The following is a 23169-nucleotide window of genomic DNA, read 5'->3' on the forward strand; positions in this document are numbered from 1 at the left end:
CCTAGCTTCTTGTGCTGGCTGCCAGCTGGCATTGGTGGGCCTTTAATGGCTTGCCCCTTCAGCCAAGTTAAAAATCCTGCATGAATCCCTTTCATGGTTATAGAGTCCATGAATGAACATTTCTGTTTCCCTCATAAGGGTTTTCCGCCCCAGCTCTAGGACCTTTAAATTTAGACCTTTATTTGACTCTCAAATAACTCCTCTCTCCTCTTGAGGTTTATGCCATTGTGACTGGGAAGGTAACCCAGGCCTACCTGCTATGCTGGGCTCCAACTCAGAGACCCTATAAACAGTAGCTATGCCCTACTTAATGCTACTCTGTCTAGAGAGAAGCACTGTTCTCTGCCCTCTGGTCTCCAACAGGAACTTACCTTTCAGGCCCTGTAGCTCCTTTTTTGAGCTATCTGGGTGGTGATTGGCTGCGTTAAGGGTTGTGAGCCTTCTCTAGGTCGGCGTCAAAGACACTCATTCATTCCTTCTTTCCTGTCACTTGGCACTTCCTGGGGCAGATTGTAGTTGGACCACGGGACCTCCTGTAGGGAGTTGCAAAACCCAGGTATCTCCTATCACAGTTGTCTCATTATTGTACACAATATAGCAGTTACCTGCTGAAATTGTTGTCTAGCTATATCTGACTGTCTAGTTTTCCTTCAGAAGCAGCAGGAAACCATACCTTTAGATTCTGTTCTCTGTGTAAACCTGCTGGAGTCGAGTATCAACAAAAGAAAACCCTCTCACCAGCTGACCCTTTACGTAGGCTTTATTCTGGAGTGATAATGTCCACAAGCTGAACTGTGTGTAACAAAATGGCAGTGGACCAAGTGACTGATCAGGTCACCACATTGGCTGACCATACTTTGCTGAAACTCCCCTTACCTCTGTGTTATCATTGCCCCAGGCCGATTCCCAGAATGACAACTGAAGTGTTGCTAAATCTTATGCTTTTATTGTGAATTTCATGATACTTGCTGTTTTCTTTAAAGGTCTGGTCCTGCTATTTAGTGATCACATGATACTTTCAGGTTTTATTAAAAATGAGACAATAGGATTTTAGTAAAACTTTCAGGAGGATAGGTTATTTTATTTGATGAAAGCTCCTGCCTTTTTGTCAAAACAAGAAAAAAAACTCTCTCCACAATAATATTCATTTAGTCAAAAGCTCTAGTTTCTACCCCTCATGGTTGAGGAAAAACACTTATTTCACATTTTCAGTCCATCATAGGTCATGTCTACACTAGCCCCAAACTTCGAAATGGCCACGCAAATGGCCATTTCGAAGTTTACTAATGAAGCGCTGAAATACATATTCAGCGCTTCATTAGCATGTGGGCGGCCGCGGCACTTCGAAATTGATGCGCCTCGCTGCCGTGCGGCTTGTCCTGATGGGGCTCCTTTTTGAAAGGACCCCGCCTACTTCAAAGTCCCCTTATTCCCATGAAGGGGACTTTGAAGTAGGCGGGGTCCTTTTGAAAAGGAGCCCTGTCGGGACGAGTCGCGCGGCGGCGAGGCGCATCAATTTCGAAGTGCCGCGGCTGCCCGCATGCTAATGAAGCGCTGAATATGCATTTCAGCGCTTCATTACTAAACTTCGAAATGGCCATTTGCATGGCCATTTCGAAGTTTGGGGGTAGTGTAGATGTAGCCATAAAGAGCTGGAAACCAGAGGGCAAATAAAAGCATAGATGCATATATATTTACGCATGGTTTTTAGGCCATATTTATAACTTTGTGGGACCTGAATCACGAGATATGAATGGCTGGGGGTAACAATAGCATAGTACCCAGCCTCTTCATGGCTTGTTTCCTAATCATTGCAACCTTCAGATTCAACTTTCATGCTTGTCCAGCTGCTGTATTTGTGGGAAAATGGCAAGATTCGTTGCCTAAGTGATAGACAGAGCTTAAATCTGTTATTTTTCCTAGCCCCTCCCACTTTCTGCCACTGAAAGATCATAATTCCACTTTTGTTTGTTGTTAATTCTGACTTTCTTGTTAACTTTTTTTTCTTAATTCATCAATTTGTTTTGTACTTCAAACCCATATGAGAGTGTCTTGGCAGAAATTCATTTGACCTCATAAACAACAGGCTCCCTGCCATAGAAACGCCAGCCAAAGAGAGGCTGCAATGCGTTCAAATCCTTGCTTTCTGGTCGTCTTCAACCCAAGGGATTTCAGAAAGTTAAGTAGCACAACTGTAAAATGTATATGTCTGGCTGGGGATGCACTGATTCCGTGGCCTATTCTGGTGCCCCAAGAAGAGGTCAAAATTCTTTTCTTCTGGTGAGAACCTAGAAACTAATGGTGGAAACTAGGCATGATTGGGAATTTTTAACAAAACCGAAATTTGTAACTGATATGAATTAGCTAACAGAGAGGTTGTGTTGGAAAAGTTTCTCAAGTCCAGGAAGCACTTTCTGGATTTGTTGTTTCTCATCAGGATAGCCAAGAGCCTAGTAATTAAAGCACTCGCACAGGAGATCAAGCCGCATGTCCTTACACTGCTTGATTTGTAACAGAGATTTGCCTGACGACTGGTCACATCCCAAGTCAATATCCTGATCACTGGATCATTCTAGGGTGGGATGTGCTCTGGTTTTGATTAGAAAGCCCCTTCTGGACTTTAGAAAATTTCCCAATGAAGATTTTGACAAAACTGATGCTAGGGTTTTAAATGGGGTATTCTGCTTGATTTGGCCAATGACCTGAACTGTGTTTACCATATCCCACACTATCGCCCTAATTGCCAAGCTATTAGTTAATTCACTCTCCTGCCCTCTCTTATCCCAAAATCTCAACATTTTTCATGAATCAGAATTCTTGTTTTTCAGCCAGTCTGCTGAAAACACATCTTGCCCACCTCATCTCCATTTGGGATCAATCTCCCTCTGGTTGCCATACCCCACTGATGTGTGAAGGTGCGATATATGGCATTCCTCCACAATAAATGTGGAGTGTGGCCTTCCAGCCTTTTTAGTATGCACAAATGGGACGGAAACCCTATTTTAGGTTAATTTTCTCTTGGTGTCTATAGTTTCTTTTAAAAATTATGTAACTCACATCTCCTTTTTGTTAAAACATATGTGAAGAAATTTAATTCATTTGCTTCATTTTTCATATCTTCAGTTTCCTAGTTTATTAACGTGTAATGAATGAAACTATTTCTGTAATTAAAAAGTAGCTTTACAGCTTTAGAGAACAATGATAAGAACCTATGATTTTCTGGTTCAGTCTTTCCTCGGGGAAAAAAAATCTTCTCCCATCCCTGTACATTTTTATACCCAAGGGTTAACTGATTTCATAGCCTCTGAAGCTATTTATACTCAAACACTCTCCTGACCAGCTTCCTATCTCAAGAGGTCTTTCATGGGATCTTCTGAAAACAGAAGAGTGCAACGCTTATTAGTCTAATAAATAAAATATATAGCTAGAAGTAGGATTCTTTAGCGAGCTGGATTAAAGGTGACTAAGCTGTGGGGAGATCAAAGAATAAGGTTACCTTGCAGAAAAGATACATAGCAAACAAAATTCATTGTAACAAGGCGATGTCCTTTGTGTTATAAGAAGCTTGTGCTTGAAAACAATAGAGGAAACAATGGGAGAGTCAAGAGGGAATTGGTTCTGGACCTATTGTGTGAGAATGCTATTAGCTAAATAAAGAAGAGTGCAGGAAAAGAGGAGGAATGTTAATCTTCAGTTTTGTGTATAAGACCCACAAAAAAGCTGTGATGCATTTCACTGAGTTTTGCTTAATGGTAGAATCAAGGACATGTTTCAATAATATGGATAACTATGATCTATTGATGGGAATAAAGGTCTTGGGTCCTGACCTTGCATATAGATGGAACAATTATACCTATGTGAAAACCCTTTGGTTTCCACACATTATGTATGAGCATGTAGGTCCAACCATACACAAGGGAATACATGAGTGGAGCCTTGGAAGGTAAATCAGTTTTTTGGAATCCTCTTGATTCAAGAGAAGAAAAGGCACAAGAGTTCCAAGCTGTCATTCCCTGAATTAGATAATAATTTCATTTAATTCAAGAGGAGGAGGCTGGACACTACACCAAATCATTTATGACTTGAACGGGGAGACCTTTCCAAAGAAGCCTTGTATTGTGCTCTGTATTACACAAGAGGTCAGACAAGCTTATTGTGGTCATTGCTGACCTTATCATCTGTGAGTCCATGACTGGATCTAACTGGAGTGAAACTAATGTCTGAATAAATGAAAGGACAAAGTCAGAATGTATCCCTTGAGCAAAACATCTGCCATAATAGTCTCAGAAAAGATGAACAGGTGTTCAATGAACAGTGAGGAATAGAGCATTTTAGTATGAGAATGTACAAACAATGAGGCTAAAGGGGGGAAAAAAGGCTTTACTCAGTAAAAGTTGCCTCCTTTAGAGTGTACATTTGGTTAATTAGGTTTTACAAATTCTAAAATCAAGGGAAATATTTCAATAACTTTGAAAAAATTAATGAAAATATTTTATTTCACTTTAACCACATCTCTTCATTATTTACAAATTAACACTAAGGCATTCTAACTGACTTATTATTATTGCCCAAGCTGAATGAAATATGAAATATAATCAATATTCACTGCAAAAATTTAATTTTTAAAAAATTCTTTCAATTTTGATCAATTACATGATTAGACCCTAGCAAAGTATATCTTTTGAAAAACATCTCATTTTTTTAAATTGGATTGTGCCCTTTCAATATAGTCAGCCAAATGCTGTTCTCCTTTACTCTGGTGTAAAACAAGGTTAAGTCTACTGGATTTATCATGCTATAAATCAGTGACAATGGGAACAGGTACAGTATACATGGGAATACTAAGCAGGTAGCATTTAAGATATAAAAGTCATTATGTTTTAATTTTTTTTGTCTCTGTTGTACATTAGTATATATCAATCTAAAATTAAAACTCAAAGCAAAATCTAATGTTGCTTTTTATAGGCCTAATTAATGATTCATTGTTTTGACACGAACACCTGCCTCACTTTGATCAATTTCATGGTCATAGGATGTTAAAAATCAAGTTCTGTTATTTCAGCTGAAATTTCATAGTGTTGTAATTGTAGGGGTCTTGAACCAAAAGGAGGTGTGGGGCAGTCAGAAGGCAAGAGGCTGCCCTAGCCTCACTTCTGTGCAGTTGCTGGTGGTGGCTCTGCTTTTAGAGCTGAGCATCGAACCGGGAGTAGCTCAGTGGGCCTTGGCAGAGCAGAGCAGCATTCTAGTCAAGCCACGTAGTGCGGGGGTAGGGGTGAGTGGCATGAGGGGAGCAGAGGTGACCCCTTGTTGCCACCACCTGCTCCCTGCCCCAGGTAATCCTCCTACCTCCTGTCCATAAGACAGCTGGGGTGGTCACCCCAGGGACCCCAAAAACACAGGGCGTGGTGTTCCCCTCCCACTTTCTCCTACGGACAGGATATCTCTGTGTAGAAGTAAAAGTGGCAATACCACAACCCTCCTAAAATAACCCTCATCTCCCTGGCAACTTCCTTATGGGTCAGAACACCATTTTGAGAAATGCTTGAGTCTCCCTGTGATTTCAAACCAGAACCAGGTTTCACAGTCTGATATGCTTTTATGGCTGTGCATTTGGTGGGGCCTTACTTATAAACTACATTTAAATCTAACCCTGAAACGCATACAACAAGCCTTCACATATTGAAGGAGAAAGACAGACTGCTCAATCAGAGCTGGGTAGTCTTGCTGACTTCCCTCTAGATAATATCAAATGATGTATCTGCTCTGATGTTTGACACACACTGCCTATAGTACACGTGTTTTATTCTTGCCTTACCTATACCCTAACAAGGCCCTTTACAATCATCCCTCTGTAAAGTGTAGTGTGGTACTGTCAGTGAAGTCTTGACTCAGAATTCCTTCCCTGTCTCCCATCTGCCACCCACATCTCCTTGGTCCCAAAGTAACGTACTTTGGCTCTCATTGAGCATAGTTTGTTTTCTTTTAACTCTTAGGGAGTACGGCATATCATGAGAGATGAACTATCATACAAAAGGTGGGAGAAAGTCTTACTTTTCCTTATTCTCTGCTGCCTGTCCTCTGGAGACCCTCTGGATTAGAGAACAGTGGGATTTAATTGGCAGACTTCTGAACATGAATGATGATAGCCACCTCTTCATTGTTCCCTGACTAACTTAGTGGCCGTGTCTACCCTAGCAAGTTCTTTCAGAAAATCAGGCCCCTTTTCAAAAGAACACACACACACACACACACACACACACACACACACACACACACACACACACACACACACACACACACACACACACACACACAATGTGTCCTTTCAAAAGTAAACCAAAAGAATGCAGCTGTTCTGCCAGAAGCCCTCTTCTGCTCCAGGATCAGGAAGAGCGCCTTCTTTTGAATAAAAGCGTGCACAGATGCCCCAGGGCCCCGGTCTGTGAAAGAGCAGTCCCTATTGTGCCAGATTTTTCAATCCCTTGCCCATTCTTTCAAAAGAGTGGGGGTTAGGTGGATGCTCTCTATCGAAAGAGCAGATTGATTTTTTTCGATCCACTTTTTTGTGTGTGGACGCACTCTTTCGAAAGAAGTTTTTTTTCAAGAAGAGATCTTCTGGAAGAACTTCTTTTCAAGGTTTGCTGTAGTATAGACCTAGCCAGTGCATCATGGATTAAATGAGGGAATAGAAGAGAAGGAGTTAGGTTACTGCTGCATGAAGACAAGAAACATATGTGATCCGAGTTTCCAACAGATGAGAGAATATGGGCTGTGTTGTGTCATTAGCACTGACACACGCAATCCAAATTTTTCCTCAACACTAAACCTTGCGCACCCTGGTCTGCCATGTATTCTCCTCACACATTTTGCTCAGCCCTTATCAAGTAGGCAAAATCTCACAAATTGCCAGTTGGTTTTGTAGATGTGGGAGGTTCTATGATTTTGTGTCTCAATAAGCACTCCTGTTTTAGGGTGCTAACCTGCAGCAAGCCTTCAGAAGTTTACATGTCACTATTTTTAAGGCTGTTTGGTATCAGATACTATTAAAAAAACTTGATTTCCCCAGAAACTTAGAATATTTACATTAGAAAAAGATGACAAACAAATGACTTCTTGAATCCTCTTGGAATCTTGTCCTTGAATTTTATTATTCAAACAATTTTTCTGTTTTTAAAGAATTAGTCTTCATCATTGTCGTCGTCTTCACAAAGCTGTGCAAATGACATAGGGATAGTACACAGCACTGCCCTATCCATCAGCTTGTGAGTGCGGGAACTTTAATAAATCTAGCCAAATAAAAGTGCAGAGTCATCAAAGAATGCCCTTTCCCCTTTTGTACAGGCTGAAAAGTTGAGCGGAGAGCTAAGTGCTGGTGCTTGAACTTACAGACTAGAAACATGGCAGCAAGTTGAAAGAAGAGAATAAATTCTTGGGGCTGCTGGGCCTGACCCAGACTTGTCTTTGATTGCATCTGAGAAACAAGGATGTCATGTAGTGGTATGGTGGATAAAGTACATTTGGGCAGATTTCTAAAACTTGCAGAAGCTATTTCACCTTGTCAGGCTCTGGAGTTTTCTTAAATTAATTGAAGTGGATAAATCATCTCTATAGCTCAAGCACCAGATGGCCATTCACGATTAAGCACACCTATAAAAGTATGTGCCTGTAGGTCATTCATTGTGGGATAGAACTTGGGAGGACAGAAGTTCCATTTCACCAAGTAGTTTGAAATTTGGCTTCAGTCTGAACTGGACGCAAACTCAAAATTCTCTGTGAAATAAAATGTTTAAAAAATTAGTTGTGGATAAATATGTTTTATCCTATGTTGTTTGAAATAAAATTTATGCAAAAAAATCACTGGTTGGTTTAAAAAAAACCCCAAATTGGAGTATTTTGTCATTGTCAGAATTTTTTTTTCCTCCTCAATGTGATTTGCACAAAATTTACATTTTTGTGAAGTGTTTTTGATTTTGAGAGAGGCGTAGATTCCAATGGAGGTTGATGCTGTCTTGAGCTATGTCCACACTAGAGGTCTGTTTTGAAAAGTGAAAATTCAAATGATTCCATTTGGTCTCATTCTTAAGATTCTTTCAAAAGAGTGTGTCCATGCACAAAAAGCCAACCCAGCCCACGATCCACTTTTTTGAAACACGGGTCAGCTCTTCAAAATGGATCATCCACATGCGCTCTTTCAAAAGAGCTGAGCCAGAAACAGCACAGATGGGATTGCATGGCTGACAAGCCCTTCTGGGGCTCTCAGCCAGCTGCTCCCTTAAAGGCCCCCTCTCAAATTCCCATGCTCTGCAGTTGCTCAGGCTCACAGAGGTTTCGCAAACCCTGCAGTGCCTTTGCATAGACCACACAGTAATCGACAGCCTGTCCCTGATGGATTCTCAGCAGCAGCTCCTTCTGTTGGAGCTGGGCATCCTCCACGCCCTGGCTGTTTGAAAAATAATGATTTATGTCTCAAAAACTGTTTGATTTACAATTGTACAAGCATTAAGTATAAAACGGGATGACTATATATGAGGTTGACCTGGCTAGGTGGGGTTGGTGGAAAGTGGGGAGGGGACTCAAACTGTACAGGATAGTGAGGAACCAAAACTCTGTGTGTGTGTGTGTGTGTGTGTGTGTGTGTGTGTGTGTGTGAGAGAGAGAGAGAGACACACACACACACACACACACACACACACACACACACACACACACACACACACATCAATGGTAGTGGGGAGGGGGAACATCAGCTGAGAGGGGGGAATTCAAGACCTTAACTAGGAGGTGGGAAGAGGTAATGTTCTGTAAGAGGTAGAGGCAACTTAAGCAGGTGGAGAGGAGTGGGAGAATATGATGGGTGGGTAATGGGGACCTTAACCAGGAACAGGAAGGGGTGCACTACTCCACAGTGGGGGGGGGGGGGTGGCCATGAGCCACAGCAGCTCCGTGTAACCCTCCCACTTCTGGTACAGGGTCCACAGCAGGGCTCTTGAAGGGTTGCACAGCACAGGGAGGTAGGGCCTGGGAGGGAGCCTGGCAGCATTAGGCTGTGCAGGGGAGTTATTGGGCAGAAGAAGAGGGGGCCTCTTCGGGGTGGGTGAGCAGTGAGGGGGCCCGTGGTGGGGGTGTGTGTGTTGGGGGGCAGAAGTTATCTGAGGAGCCCAGTGTGCTCCCTCTGAACCTCAGTGACATTCCTGAGGTGCCCCACCAGCTCTGCCCATGCCACTCTCTCCCAGATGTACTGGCCATGGTCCAGTTGGAGGTGCTGCTGAGCAGTGTCTATAAGCTGGTGGGGTGCCTTTGTGGCGTCAGGCCGCCATCTTACCCTTCAGCTGCGAGTTCCTCTTCTCAGGGTGGAGGGTGGTGACTGTTCTTCCTCTTCCTGGCTGTGGAGCACCATGGTGTTGGGGGGTCTCCTGGCCCTCCTCCAGTGCATCTGCAAGGATGGATAGGAAGTCAGTCTGTGGTTGTCTGATGGGCCCCCACCTCCTTGCGGGCACCAGCCTCACTCCCCAACAACAGACATCATTGGTGTATGATATGTTCCATAGGGGGTTCCCTCCATCATTTCATGTAGCTTGTGGTGCTATCCCAGGGGGATCTTTTCTGTATCTAGCACAGGTGCACCGGTCATGGGGGTGGCTTGCTGGTGGCTGGGGTGCCACCACTCAATGTGCTTGGGTGTCTGCCCCATTGGGTACTTAGTGGAGGGACCATCCACAGGGTCCACTGATGCCCAGCTGGCCATTGGCTGGCTGGAGGAGTGTGATGGGATATTACTAATGAGGTCCCCCTTGTCACCGGAGACCTCAGTGGCTGGTTCTGTCTCAAGCTCTATGGAGCAGCTGTGTGCTCCAGACTCCCCCTCTTCAGTGGGACATGGCTCATCAGATTCAGTATCCAGGAGAACGGCGGGCAGGGAGCTTTCCCTGGGCCCCAGGTGGCAGTGCAACTCCCTATAATAGGGACAGGGTGCGGGACCTGCACCTGGTCACCTGGCAGCATCACTGGCCTTGGTATACCCCTGCCATAGCTCTTTTGCTTTGCTACGCACCTGCTTGGGGGGTGCGGGCAGGGTGGCTTCTGGTGGCCAGTTGTTTTGAGAGGTAGGTAGACACAGCTGCATTTCAACCCTTGACCCCATTTTCCTCAGTACCTCCTTCCAGAGCCCGAGCAGGTCCCTTAACTCAGGCTTCGTCCATGTGGGCATGCTTTTCTTCAGGGGCTGGCTGGAGTCCTGAGAGCCTTGAAATGGGCCGGGGGGTGGGGGCGGGCCTTTGACTTCTTCTGAGGCTGGTTGCTGGCCACTGTGGATTTTTTTTGGCCTGAGTGTTGGGCATGTAACTGGAGCTCAGGAGGGCTTTCTGGGTGTGTGGGGCTTTGTGCATAGCCAGATGAACACACCATAGAGCCACCATGGAGGACTCCTCTTTTGAAAGGGGGCCTTCTTCCTAATACAGGAATGGAGGAGTGAAATGAAAATCTGGCCCACGTTTCTCTGATTTAATTTTGAAAGAGCACGTTACATGTGTAGATGATCCAGGCGCTCTTTTGACAGCGTGCCAATTTTTTCAATTTTAAATGCTAGTGTAGATGTAGCTTAGATTTCCAACTGGCTTTACATTTTGTGTACCATGCTAGAAAGAAATCAGCTGCAAATCAGTTTGCAAACTGTGTTCATATGGAACATTTCAACTTGTATTAACTTTGTTTTTTATTTTTATGTTTTTATCTTAGGATGCTTTTGAGATACTGGCTGAAAATTATGAGTTCAGAGAAAATGGAGTGCCTTGCCTTGCCTTTATGAGAGCAGCCTCTGTGTTGAAATGTCTTCCATTTACTATAGTCAGAATGCAAGATCTAGGAGGACTACCCTGCATGGGAGATGAAATCAGAGCTGTCATTGAGGTGATGTTACAATTTCCCTGTTGGATGTTTCTTTTAAGGATCTAATTTTTGTAGAGGCCAAGTAGGTCAAGATGTTTGTTATCAGTGCGGATATCTTTGTGTATCTCCCAATTAGAGATATGAGGAGTTTGATCCTCTTATTAAAGAGCTGGAGATTTTTATGTATTTTCTATAATCAGACACTTTGTGCTTTCCTTAAATTTACAAAAACGTTATCTGTCTCAGAAACATTCCTCATGAATAAAGCTAGTTTAAGAATAAACAATGATACTGGGTATAGGGTGTTGCTTTAAAAGACATTCTCTCATTTATTACCTCTCCGTATGTGACTTGTTCTCCACAGTGCAGGGGCAACATAATGTTGTTAGTTTAATGCTTTATTGAAAATATTTTTTGACAAAACCTGTACAAATTTCAGTAATTTGGACATAGATTCACAGAGTAGTTTGGTGCCTAAATCCTGTTGATACCTAAATACCTTTGTGAATCTGGACTTCATTGTTAAGCTCTCTAACTTACAAAAAAGCCTTTCATCCAGGTGATGGGTAAACTCCACATTCCTGTTGGAACTTTGTGAATTCCCTACACTTTAGTTTTTGGCCCTTTCAGGACTCTGTCTCAGCTGCTATTATTTCAGGAGACAATAGAGCAGAATACCTTTGTTATCTGGAAACTTAGTTATTTGGAGAGGTCACTGCCAATGTTATAATTCACTCTGTTTCCCTCTTCTCCTTTTCCTTCCTGGGGTGAGGATATTGCCTCTGCAACTCTTGCTGGTAGTCTTTGATGGCCTGGCAACTGGGAATTCAGTCCTGGTCTCCTGCACAACAGAATGGAGATTTTCTTTCACACTGAGCAAAATATATCCATTGTAACAGTACTTTGGGTTCGTATGTTTGAAATAAACTCAGCCAAATGCTGAAATAGGATTTTTAGAATAATTCCATAAAGCATGTGACATAATTGCAATTCAAAGGATAATGAGTGAATAATTCTACACCCGGCTGTTGTTAATGTGGAAGATTTTCTGTGGGCCAAATATTTATTCCATTCATGAGTTAAAGGAAATGTTGCTTAAGTAACAATTGCAGGATTTTGTCCTCTAAGAATAAAACATGGGTGCATGTTCTCTCTTTCTCTTTCTCCCCCCACCACGCTTCCCCTCACTCTCCTGCTGATAAGCATTCCTTCAGATCTATTATAATACATCTGAAAACATTTCAGAAAAAGTAACTTACTTCTGTATGTACAGGAGATTCTTGATGAAGGAGAGAGTTCTAAAGCTAAAGAAGTGTTAACTGATGAACGATATCAATCATTTAAAGTAAGTATGTTTAGTTTTGTTGTAGTTGCTTAAATGTGTGTGTGGTCACTTTTTCCATGAGTTCTTGAGTTCTCACATCTAAGTATGTTGTTAGACTTCATTGTAAAGGTGCATCGCAAATATTGAATTTTATTTATTTCAGAGAAAGAGTATATCACTTAATAAATAGAGACAGTGATAGAGAAAGAAGGTACAGTTCTGAATCAGTTACCTTCATCTTTTAATTAAATGTGTTGCAATGTAATTTGCTGTTAGACCTCAATTAAAGGGCAATTTCCTCCCCAAAACTGATATAACTTACACTGCTTTTTGCCTAAGGTTTAATCCAATTTATTGTGATTCATTAGTCAGGATTATGGAACCACGTGGCCTTATTCTTATCTTATAAAAACATCAGGTTGAAGATGGTGACTATGCTTTATATTTCATGCTGCTGAAACATGTTTGACAAGGAGAGGAGGCAGGGGTGGACGGAAGGCTTTATTAGCAGGCATGCTCTAGATTCACAGGTATGAGGAGAATTCAGCTTGAATAGAAAGTAGCTCAGAATCAGAGGAAGAAGTACAGTTCCAGTTTAGTGAGGGGCCAGTACCTTCTCTGCCACAGATGCTCTCAACTTCAATATGTTATCTCTGAGAGAATTGTAATTTGGTGGGTGCACCTTTCCATGCATAACAGCCCTTGGTTTCACATATACATAGAGTTTGTCTATACTGCAGTTAGATACCTCTTGCCAGGTCACTCAGGTTTGCAGGGCTTGGGGCTGTGGGGCAATTTAATTTGGTGTAGATGTGTGCATTGCAATTAAGCAGCCCAAATGTCCTGGGCCTGAATCAGCTGTCGTGGATTGGCCACAGTGCAGACAGACCCCATAATATACTGATCAAAGTTCCTGTTACATTTAGCTAGAGAATGATTCCCTTGAGGGGAGTTTTAAAAGAGCTTGATTCTTTAACTTGGGTATGCCTGCCCTGCCCCACAGTTTGAACTACAGCAGTGTTCACTACATGGATGCACTGTAATTTGCCCATGTGGGTGCTCTGGGTACAGACTAAAAAGTTTCCAGTTCTGGTGAATATAGTCCTGTTGAAGGACTATGGCCAATAGGAGAATGGGCTGCTGTGCAGATTTCTCACCCTGCACTGCTCTGCCAATGTACTTTAGTCCTGCTGTGCAGCCCCTCTGTAACTGGCATGCTGGCTCATTCTGGCACACAGACTATCAGTCATTCTGAATGATTTCAACTAGGGCTGTCGAGTCATTAAAAATTAATTTTGATTAGTCACATAACTAAAAATCAATTATGTTTAATCCCATGATTAATTGTGCTGTTAAACAATAATAGAAATGCTATTTTTTGAATTATTTGTTTTCTACATTTTCAAATATATTGATTTCAGTTACAACACAGAATACAAAGTGTACAGTGCTCACTTTTTATTTATTATAAATGTATGTATTGTGAAAAACCAAAAGTAGTTTATTTCATTTCCTCCGTCACAAGTATGGTAGTGAAATCTTTGTCATGAAACTTGAACTTACGAATATAGAATTATACATATAAAACTGCGTTCAAAAATAAAACAATATAAAACTTTAGATCCTACAAGTCCACTCAGCCCTACTTCTTATTTAGCCAGTCATTCAGACAAACAAACAGGTTTATATTTGCAGGAGGTAATGCTGCCTGCTTCTTATTTACAAGGTAATCGGCAAGTCAGAACAATGCTTGCGTGGCATTTGTAGCCAGCATCACAAGATATTTACATGTCAGATGTGCTAAGGATTCTTATGTCCCATCATGCTTCAATCACCATTCCAGAGGAAGCGTGGCCATGTTGATGACAGGTTCTGCTTGATAACAATCTTATGCAGTGCGGACCAGTGCATGTTCATTTTTATCATGTGAGTCAGATGCCACCAGCAGAAGGTTGATTTTCTTTTTGGGTGATTCAGGTTCCATAGTTCCTGCATCAGAATATTGCTGTTTTAAGACTTCTGACAGCATGCTCTGCTCCGCACCTGACCTCCTCCAGATTTTGGAAGCACTTCAGATTCTTGGATCTGTCATTAGAAATCTCACTTGCTATTTTTGTCAAATCTGCAGTGAAAGTGCTCTTAAAATGAGCAATATGTGCTGGGTCATCATCCAAGACTGCTATATGATAAAATATATGGCAAAACGTGGGTAAGACGGAGCAGGAAACATGCAACTTTGTGCTCAAGAAGTTCAGTCACAAATTTAATTAATTCATTATTTTTTTTAATGAGCATCACCAGCATGGAAGCCTGTCCTCTGGAATGGTCACTAAAATGTGAAGGGGCATGTGAAAGTTTAAAGTATCTGTCACGTGAATACGTGAAATGCTGGCTCCAAAAGTTTCACGTGACTTCTCATTTCAGGTCATGTTGTAAATAAGAATTACATCATTATCTCCCACAAATGTAAATAAACTTGTTTGTCTTAGAGGTTGGCCAAACAAAAAGGAGGACTGAATGAACTTGTATAGTACAAAGTTTTACATTGTTTTGTTTTTGAGTGCTGTTATGTAATAAAAAAAACTCTAGATTTCTAAGTTGCACTTCCACATTTAAGAGACAGAATGACAATAGTGGTATGAGATCATTTGAAAATACTGTTTCTTAAGTTTATCACTTTTACTGTGGAAATATTTGTAATCCAAAATAATAAATAGCAAGCACTGTACACTTTGTATTCTGTTTTGCAACTGAATCAGTATATTTGAAAATGTAGAAAAATATCCACAAATATTTAATTTAAACAGTATCAGAGAGGTAGCTGTGTTACTCTGTATCTTTAAGGTGCCACCGGACTTCTTGTTGTTTTTATAGACTAACAGATATTTTGGAGCATAAGCTTTCATGGGCAAAGACCCATGCATCTGGTGAAGCAGGTCTTTGCCCACGAAAGCTTATGCTCCAAACTATCTGTTAGTCTATAAGGTGCCACTGGACTTCTTGCTGTTAATAAACTGTGTGATTAAACTGCAGTTGAGATTAATTTTTCATCATAATTAATTTTTGAGTTAATCACGAGTTAAGTGTGATTAATTGACAGCCCTAATTCCAACTTGTGTGATAATTTTGTGATACATGCAAATTTCCACTGAAAAGTAGGATGAGACCACAAAATTTCTGGACAAACTCTAATACCAAATTAACGTAACCACAGCTTGTATTGTAAACTAGGTTGGCAGAGGTGAAAACGTGCACACTAAACCAACAGCCTACCGATGGTTTTTGGTTTATTTAGTACCGGCAAACTAAGCAAAATATAAATATGATTTTTAATGTTACCAAACTGCAACAACATTATATGGTTATTCTTTGAGCAATTCATTTTGCATAGCATGTGTTTAGCTACACAGGACATGAATGACAATGCATTTTATTGACATTAATTCTTATCAATACTGAAATGAACTGTGTTACAACAGGAATCAATGTACAATGCCTTTCACCAGGTACTCACCACATATGCAACAGTGGAAATGGAATATCAATGACCCAAAAGACCCTTAGGCAGTAAATTATGTATCTAACTTCAGGGAATGCTAAAGAGCTGCCGTCTGTAGAGAATAAAAAATTAATTTTGTTTTCCTTCATTGACAATGGTATAGAGTCCACGTACTGCTGATCTTTAACCATTGCACAATGCCAATAAGGTTTATGGAATCAGTCTACAACCAGCAACAGACACTTTTGAAAATGCAGCTCTAGAAAAAACATTGAAAGATAAAAATCTAAATGATTTTTGAAAATGAGATTTCAAATGTAATCATATTCCCTTAAAAACACCAATGTTCTAGACAAACAATAAGTAATCTTATCCATTTTATCCAACATGTAGGGAAATTTCTATTTAAAATTATCTAGATTTTTATCCTTTTCTTTATCTTAATTCTAAAGTATTAATCTCATTAGAGGAACACTAGATAAAATTAGCATGGTTTGAATTCAAAGACTGTAGATTCAATGGAAAAAGACAATTGTGCAATCACTCATCATATGTATTAATGTGCAGTGAAATGGCTCAGAGATACAATATTGACAGAGCATAAAGAATATGTGCTTTGTATGGGGGTTTTCTTCTCCACTTTCATATCGCAATTGATCTGAGAGATTGACCCATTCAGCATTGTTTATATTTTAGACATTTTGCTTTACAGTCTTATCTTGAAACAAAATTGATATATGCAATTACTTATCGATGACTGGAAGTGAAATATACTACAACTTCATTGACTTGCCTTATTTATAGATTTACAGACTACTCAGGAATGACCGATACAAATCATGATGTTGTAAATGGCACAACAAAGTCACAAGGCATGTTTCTGTTGTGCATCTTACTGTTGATATGTATAAATGTAGTTTTCTTTGAGCCTCTTGATCTAACTGTCGAACAACAAAAGTCCTGTGGCATCTTATAGATTAACAGGTATGTGGGAGCATAAGCTTTCGTGGGCAAAGACCCACTTTATGCATCTGATGAATCGAGTCTTTGTCCACGAAAGCTTATGCTCCCAAATATCTGTTAGTCTATAAGGTGCCACAGGACTTCTTGTTCTTGAAGATACAGACTAACATGGCTACCTCTCTGATACTTGATATAACTGTGTGGTTTGTAGTAAAATAGAGTATTGGCTTAAACGGGGAGCAGAAAACAAAGGATTAAATGGTACAACTAACATAAACAGACAAACAGAGAACACTGATTGATGAATGAAAATATTTAGCATGTGAAAAATCAGATGCTCCAGTTGGACTGGCAAGCTGGCCTAACTTGCTTTTGTCATTTTGCCTTGATGGACACTGATCGCACTAAGTAATATTTGAACTAGCCATAAAACATTTTTTGTAATTCATAATACATTTAACATATTACTTAAAGTGCTTTTTTGTTTCTGTGTACATGCATACTATGTTTTTCGTCCTATTGTATTAGTGTTCCTGAATCACATGGCCTATGGGGTATATTTTAAAAAATATACTTCCCTAAGGGGGATAATTTTAGGCACAAGAGTAACAACTTTATTTAATAGCTAACCTACCAAGAAGAATGTAAGAAAATAAAGGAAGGGAAGGAATGTAGATTTTTTTTTTTTTTTTTTGCGCACCGAAGTGTAGCTACAGCACTCAGCATGACCTGAGCAACTCTTTGTCCTGACTGGCAGATCCCAAAGTCAAAACTGCCAGAGAAGGCATGTAGGTCTGGACTAATAGCTTGCACTAAGCCGTACATCACTTTTATAGAGAGGGAGAGAGACATCACTAAAACAGGCCTGCTGGCTACATATGGCATATGACCATTCTGGGAGATACATAAAACTTTCTCCTGTCTACCCTCTCAACCCAAACAACCAAATATATTTGTTTTCCTGCAAAGATGTGTCTGGCCCCAAAGTTGTGACATTACATCATGAAATGTAGGCAGTTCATGGAGGAGTATGGAAAAAAAATACAAAGATTTAAACAATGTAACAACAACGTTATATGCTTATCACCTACCGTAGTCAAAGGTTAACAATCAACCACTAGTCCTAAGCGCTTCCCCACTCCCCCGCAGTCCTGGCCACTTGCCATGCTACGTGACAGGGGATGCAGCAGCAGCAGAACCTCAGGGATCCTTTGCACACAGTCCTCCCTCAGCTCAGCCTAAAGGGGTGGAGAATCAGTATACAGCAGCCTTATTTCGAAATAAAATATTCCAAAATAAGCCAGCTGTTATCTTGAAATAACTTGGCTGTGTGGCCATAACCTAAGAGATCTGCTTAGAGCAGAAGGAATAACCAATGGCACAGCCTAACTCAGGAAGGATAAGAAGAACAGCCATCAAGCCTTTTCCATATGATCACTGTCCTGTGTCTCTCTGGAGGGCAAAGGGATGAAGAGGTTGAGGCAAGGGCTCCCTTTCAGGAGACAGGAGGGGCAGCAGCTCTGCTTGCCAGGATAGTGCTTGCTTTTATTCTTGTTTGCCTATCAGGGAACAAGAAGAAAGAACACAGCTTAAATTGCATGCCTATTACTCAACCAGTTACGGGAGGAGGCAGAGGAGTAATTCACACCATCTGCTTCGTCTCCCCTTGCTCCATGATGGGAAGGGGAAGAAAAGCAAGTGATGTCCCGGTACGCACGGCTGCTGCCCCCCCCACACCCTCCTGAAATGGCACCTGTGGGGTGAGGGGCAGCTGAGCTGAGTAAGATGCAATGTGAGATGCAGCTTGACTTGGTAAATAGCACATTCTGGTATTTTAACTAGAAGAAATATTTGTGAACTGTAGCTGGTGCTGGGATGACTCGTGAGGGCTGCAGTACTGGCCCTGTATTTACAATGAGCAAAGCAAAAATAAATTTGCCTCTCCATTTGTGTTCCTTCTTAGACGGCATTCAACATCAAGGGCAATTTTTGCGTATGTCTGTAGGATATCTTTTCAGATATAGATAATGGCATTATGTGCTTACTATCTGCAATCACAGTTCTGTCTTGTGGGCATTGAGATCCATTTCTATCCACTTAGTCCTTAAAGAGCCAAAATGTTCTCCCTGACCTCATCTCCTAGGAGTGCAGTGGCACCAACATTAGAGGATATACAACCAACAACTTGTAGTTGAGAAACAGTAAAATCAGGATGGCTGAAGCTAAACAATGTGGTGGGAATTCTTCTTTATGTTAGGTAGTCAATGTAGTGTCACTTTGAAGATGGTTTCAGAGCTGATATATCAGGTTTATATAACTTAAACAGTGACTTTAGTGAAAAAAGAGTAAATATAGTTGCTTAATACTACTGAAAATACTACATATTTAGTTAAATCATGACAAGATGCTGAGATGCTGCTGGGTTTTTTTAGATTTCATGTTCATTAAAAGTATTCCGGTGCCAAAACCATTTCACTGTGTAGGGTAATTATGCAAAATAAAATAAAATAAAACAAAAAGGAAGGTTGGAGCTAACCCACACAATAAATCAAGGATTAATTTTGTCTTATGTTTTAGTTGAACACTGAAATGTATTTGTTTGTTTTTTCTTTGTTAATCCACTTTTCATTGAGAAAGCAGCAGTGTTTTCTCAGCAGATGTTTGGCACTATATGGAAATGTGTATTGTTCTGTTTACTTTAGCTTTTTAGTTCTGTTTTTGGAGTGGGATTGAAGACATCAGAAAAGTGGTACAGAATGGGCTTCCGGACGCTGGAAGATGTAAAAGCTGACAAGACCCTGAAGCTATCAAAGATGCAGAAAGCAGGTAAAACCACCAGTAAATGGTCTGTGTTTCAGTGCTTTAATACATTAATTACAGCTGTGGTTCTCAACCTTTCCAGACTGCAGTACCCATTTCAGGAGTCTTGCATAACCCCAGTGAAGCACAGCTTTAGGAAGGAGGCAGTGATAGCAATGTTAGGGCAGGAGCTTGAGTTGAGGAAGGATGGCAAGGAAGAGCAGTGAGGGAAAAGGACTCGGAGAGGTCCAGGATCTACAAAGGGAAGAAGCTTAGAGCTCAGGGAAGTCTTCTAGAATCAAAGCACAGCTCCAGGAGAGGAGTGCTGACCTCCCATCTAGCTGGGGGTGCCTGACACCCCCACTCCACACAAGATCCCACCCCTTCCTCCAAACCCTTGCCCTACGTCTTCTCTGTCTCCTTTCTTGAGTGTGCCCTGTTCCATCCTCCCCCCTCACTTCCTGGAGATTCCTGAGCACTGCAGATCAGCTGTTGGAGTCGTCCAGGAAGTGCTCGGATGACAGGGCAGGAGTTCATCTGTGGGTCTGAGGGTGGGCAAGAGGTGTGGGAGTAGGGCTTGGCTACTGGTGGGTGCTCAGCACCTACTAATTTTTCTTTCTGTGTGCTCCAGCCCCAGAGCACCCACAAGTTGGCACCTATGGCTGTGGAACCATGCCCCACAGGAAAGGAAGTTTTGAGTCCAGGTTTGGGAATTGGAAAGATGTGATGGAAAGGACTTTCTAGACAGGCTAAGCTGACATATAAAAAGAGGCTCTGAGAGAGAAAGAGCATGAGTTTGAGTTATAGTATAAGTAGGCCATTTATTCAGCGTTCTAGCTGAAGGCGCATGAGTAGAGCAACCCCTGTTATTAATGGGGAGGAAACAAAGACTGTCTGGCGCCGAGGGATGGGTGAAAATTGAGCCCCGGAAAAGGCGATCAAGACGTTGTGCAGCAGCGCATATGCTTATGGGAAGGACTCTGCATAATTTTTTCAAGATCTTTTTCAATATCATAATTTTTTGTAATTTGGGGACAGCACTGAATATTTTCAGCATCAAGCCTGTGCTGTAGGCTGACAGAATCATCATTACTGAGGGGAGACTGAGGCATGGTTACTGTAGTTTTCTGACGTACCACAAAAGATAATGCACCAGGACTGCTACATGCCCCATGTATCAAACACTCCTTGTCTTAGTGCACTTTGGTGTGTGATGCCCACCTCCCACCCACCACCACCACACTATTTAAATTACCTTTGAGGAAGAGTCTGTATTACCATTTAAATCTACCTCCCATTCTCATTCTGGATGTGGGTCTGTGTTCTCAGCATCAATGGCAATTTCAATATCTCTGACTTTGAGTTATTCAAGTTTTCTAACTACAATAGAAAAGGTTTTAGTAGGTCAGTTTCTTGGAGACTGAGCACTAACTTTATGTAGATTGTGAATTTGCTAAGTAACTTTTTTCAACTGAACTTCTTATTGCAAACTCAGTCAAGCCAATTTTAACATTGTTTTTGTATCTGCAGAAAATCTCCTCAGTTTCCTTGAAATGGAAAAATGTATACCCAGCTGTATTTATGCCAGAGGTATAGCCTCTGGGATTTTAAAAATAAATTTTGGCATTGTTTTAAAATACGCTGCATATCCTGGTCATCAACACCTCTGTAACTATCTCTGCTTTAGCTTGAGTTTGCAGAGACCTAAGCATTTGTTGCTCTAGATCTTGAGTTTGCCTCCTTCTCCCTGATGATTTTGGTGTTGGCATGAGTTCATGATACAGAAAACTTTCATATCCAGCAGTCCCAGGACCAGGTGGTTTTTGGATATTCAAATATTCTAGATAACAGTGAGGTACACCTAGCAATACATAACACTGAAGAAAAACAAGATTAGATATTAAGAAACAAACAAAAATCTATGCAGAGTACTTCATTTACCAACAACAGTAGTATTGAACACTGTAAACTTATACTGTACTTGCTGTATTTGTATTTACTTTCACTGTACTGTACTAATGGAAAATGTAACTAAAATTTACTTATGGTTAAAATGCCGGTTATTTGAGAGTTCTGGATAATAGAATTCCGTATATGAAAGAGTTTACTGTATATGGTAGCAATTTTTGAGTAAGCTAAAATATCTTTTTCTTTGAAAGTGGCCATTGAAATTCTCTGATTGGGGAATGTAGGATACTTTGAAATTCTTCTCATAAACAATACACACACCTCACAGTGCTAGAAGGGACCTTGGGGGGGTCATTTAGTCCAGTCTCCTGCCCTCTTGGCAGGGCCAACCACCATCCCTGACCCTTTTTTTTTTTTTTTTTTTAAATCTATTTGGTCCAGACAACTAAATGGCCTCCTTGAGAATTGGCTCTACAACCCTGGGTTTAGCAGGCCAGTGCTCAAACCACTGAGCTATCCCTCCCAACCTCCCCGCTTCCCAGCTGGCACAAATAGATCATTTATCTGTATACACGTTTTCATTCCAGGTGAAGTGAAGAGCTTCACTCCCTTTTATCTCAAGCAGTAGAAGCTTCTGCTTTCACTGCCAGAGTTTCCAGCCTTTTGGTCACTTCCTGGTGATGTGCATTAGGCAACTTCCAGTTTGTGTCAGTGTAGGGGGAGGGGTGCTCCCCCCAGGCAGTTAGCGCACAGCATGATATTGTGTGCTACAACCCAGCTCGTGCTCACTAATGCACTATGTGGACAAACCCGCACATGCACAGTTTGGTGACACTCACATGCATGTGCCCAGTGCCAGGTGCACTTTGCCTATCGTTCTTTAAAGCTCACCTATGTTTGCAGACACCCTAATGTTGTGGATTATTTTATGTAATTAAAATGCCAGGTTTAATATAATCGTCATTACAATAAAGTCTGCATGGGTCAAAATACCCAGTCCCCACGTCAGTTCTGTGCTCACCATCAGGGCTCCAGTCCAGTCTTGTCCTTTCCTAGGCCTCAAAAATACTAAGGGTGAAATCACTCCGTAGAAGTTCTCCCATTTTCTTCACTGGGGTCAGGACTTCACCCAGAACTTCACTGGAGCCAGGATTTTATCAGTAATTAATTTTAATTTGCACTAAAATCATAGGGTGCTGGAGGCTTTGTATCAGCTGATATGTTGAGGGCCTTATATCAGTCCAGCTTATAGAATCCTTGAAGACACCTTGCCAGCAGGTATTGTGAAGACCAGGACTTCAGTGGGATTCAAATAGAATTACATAAATTCCTGAAGGATAGGCCCATCAATGGTTATTACAGGATGTGTAGGAGTGGTGTCTCAAGCCTCTGTCAGAATCTAGGAATGGGTGACGGGAGAGATCACTTAATGATGGCATGTCCTGTTCATTCGTCTTGGACACCTGGCCTTGGCCACTCTCAGAAGACAGGATACTGGGGAAGATGGACCTTTGGACTGATGTTCCTGTGATGTTCAACCCTTCCTGAATACCGTTTCTTTTGTGAACTAAAAAACCAATACAGTTTCACTGCATATCCCCATGGCACTTTTTTCCCAACTCCCTAAGAAGGAACAGAACCTTTGCCTTTATTGCTGGAGAATGGCTGTAACCAGCCTTTAGCCGTGTCTACACGTGCACGCTACTTCAAAGTAGTGGCACTAACTTCGAAATAGCGCCCGTCATGGCTACATGTGTTGGGCGCTATTTCGATGTTAACATCGACGTTAGGC

General features: G+C 41.4%; 1 protein-coding gene across 1 annotated transcript in view; it reads left to right on the forward strand.

The window, feature by feature from the left end:
* DNTT (DNA nucleotidylexotransferase) overlaps window positions 1–23169 on the forward strand; it is a 168313-nt gene that overhangs the window by 34703 nt on the left and 110441 nt on the right. The window contains exons 4-6 of the mRNA XM_074999574.1: window positions 10735–10905; window positions 12158–12229; window positions 19373–19496. Of these exons, the coding sequence (XP_074855675.1) occupies window positions 10735–10905; window positions 12158–12229; window positions 19373–19496 (367 nt within the window). The remainder of the gene's footprint in view (window positions 1–10734; window positions 10906–12157; window positions 12230–19372; window positions 19497–23169) is intronic.

This window comes from Carettochelys insculpta, chromosome 7 (assembly GCF_033958435.1).
Source record: "Carettochelys insculpta isolate YL-2023 chromosome 7, ASM3395843v1, whole genome shotgun sequence".
Classification (NCBI taxonomy): Eukaryota; Metazoa; Chordata; order Testudines; family Carettochelyidae; genus Carettochelys; species Carettochelys insculpta.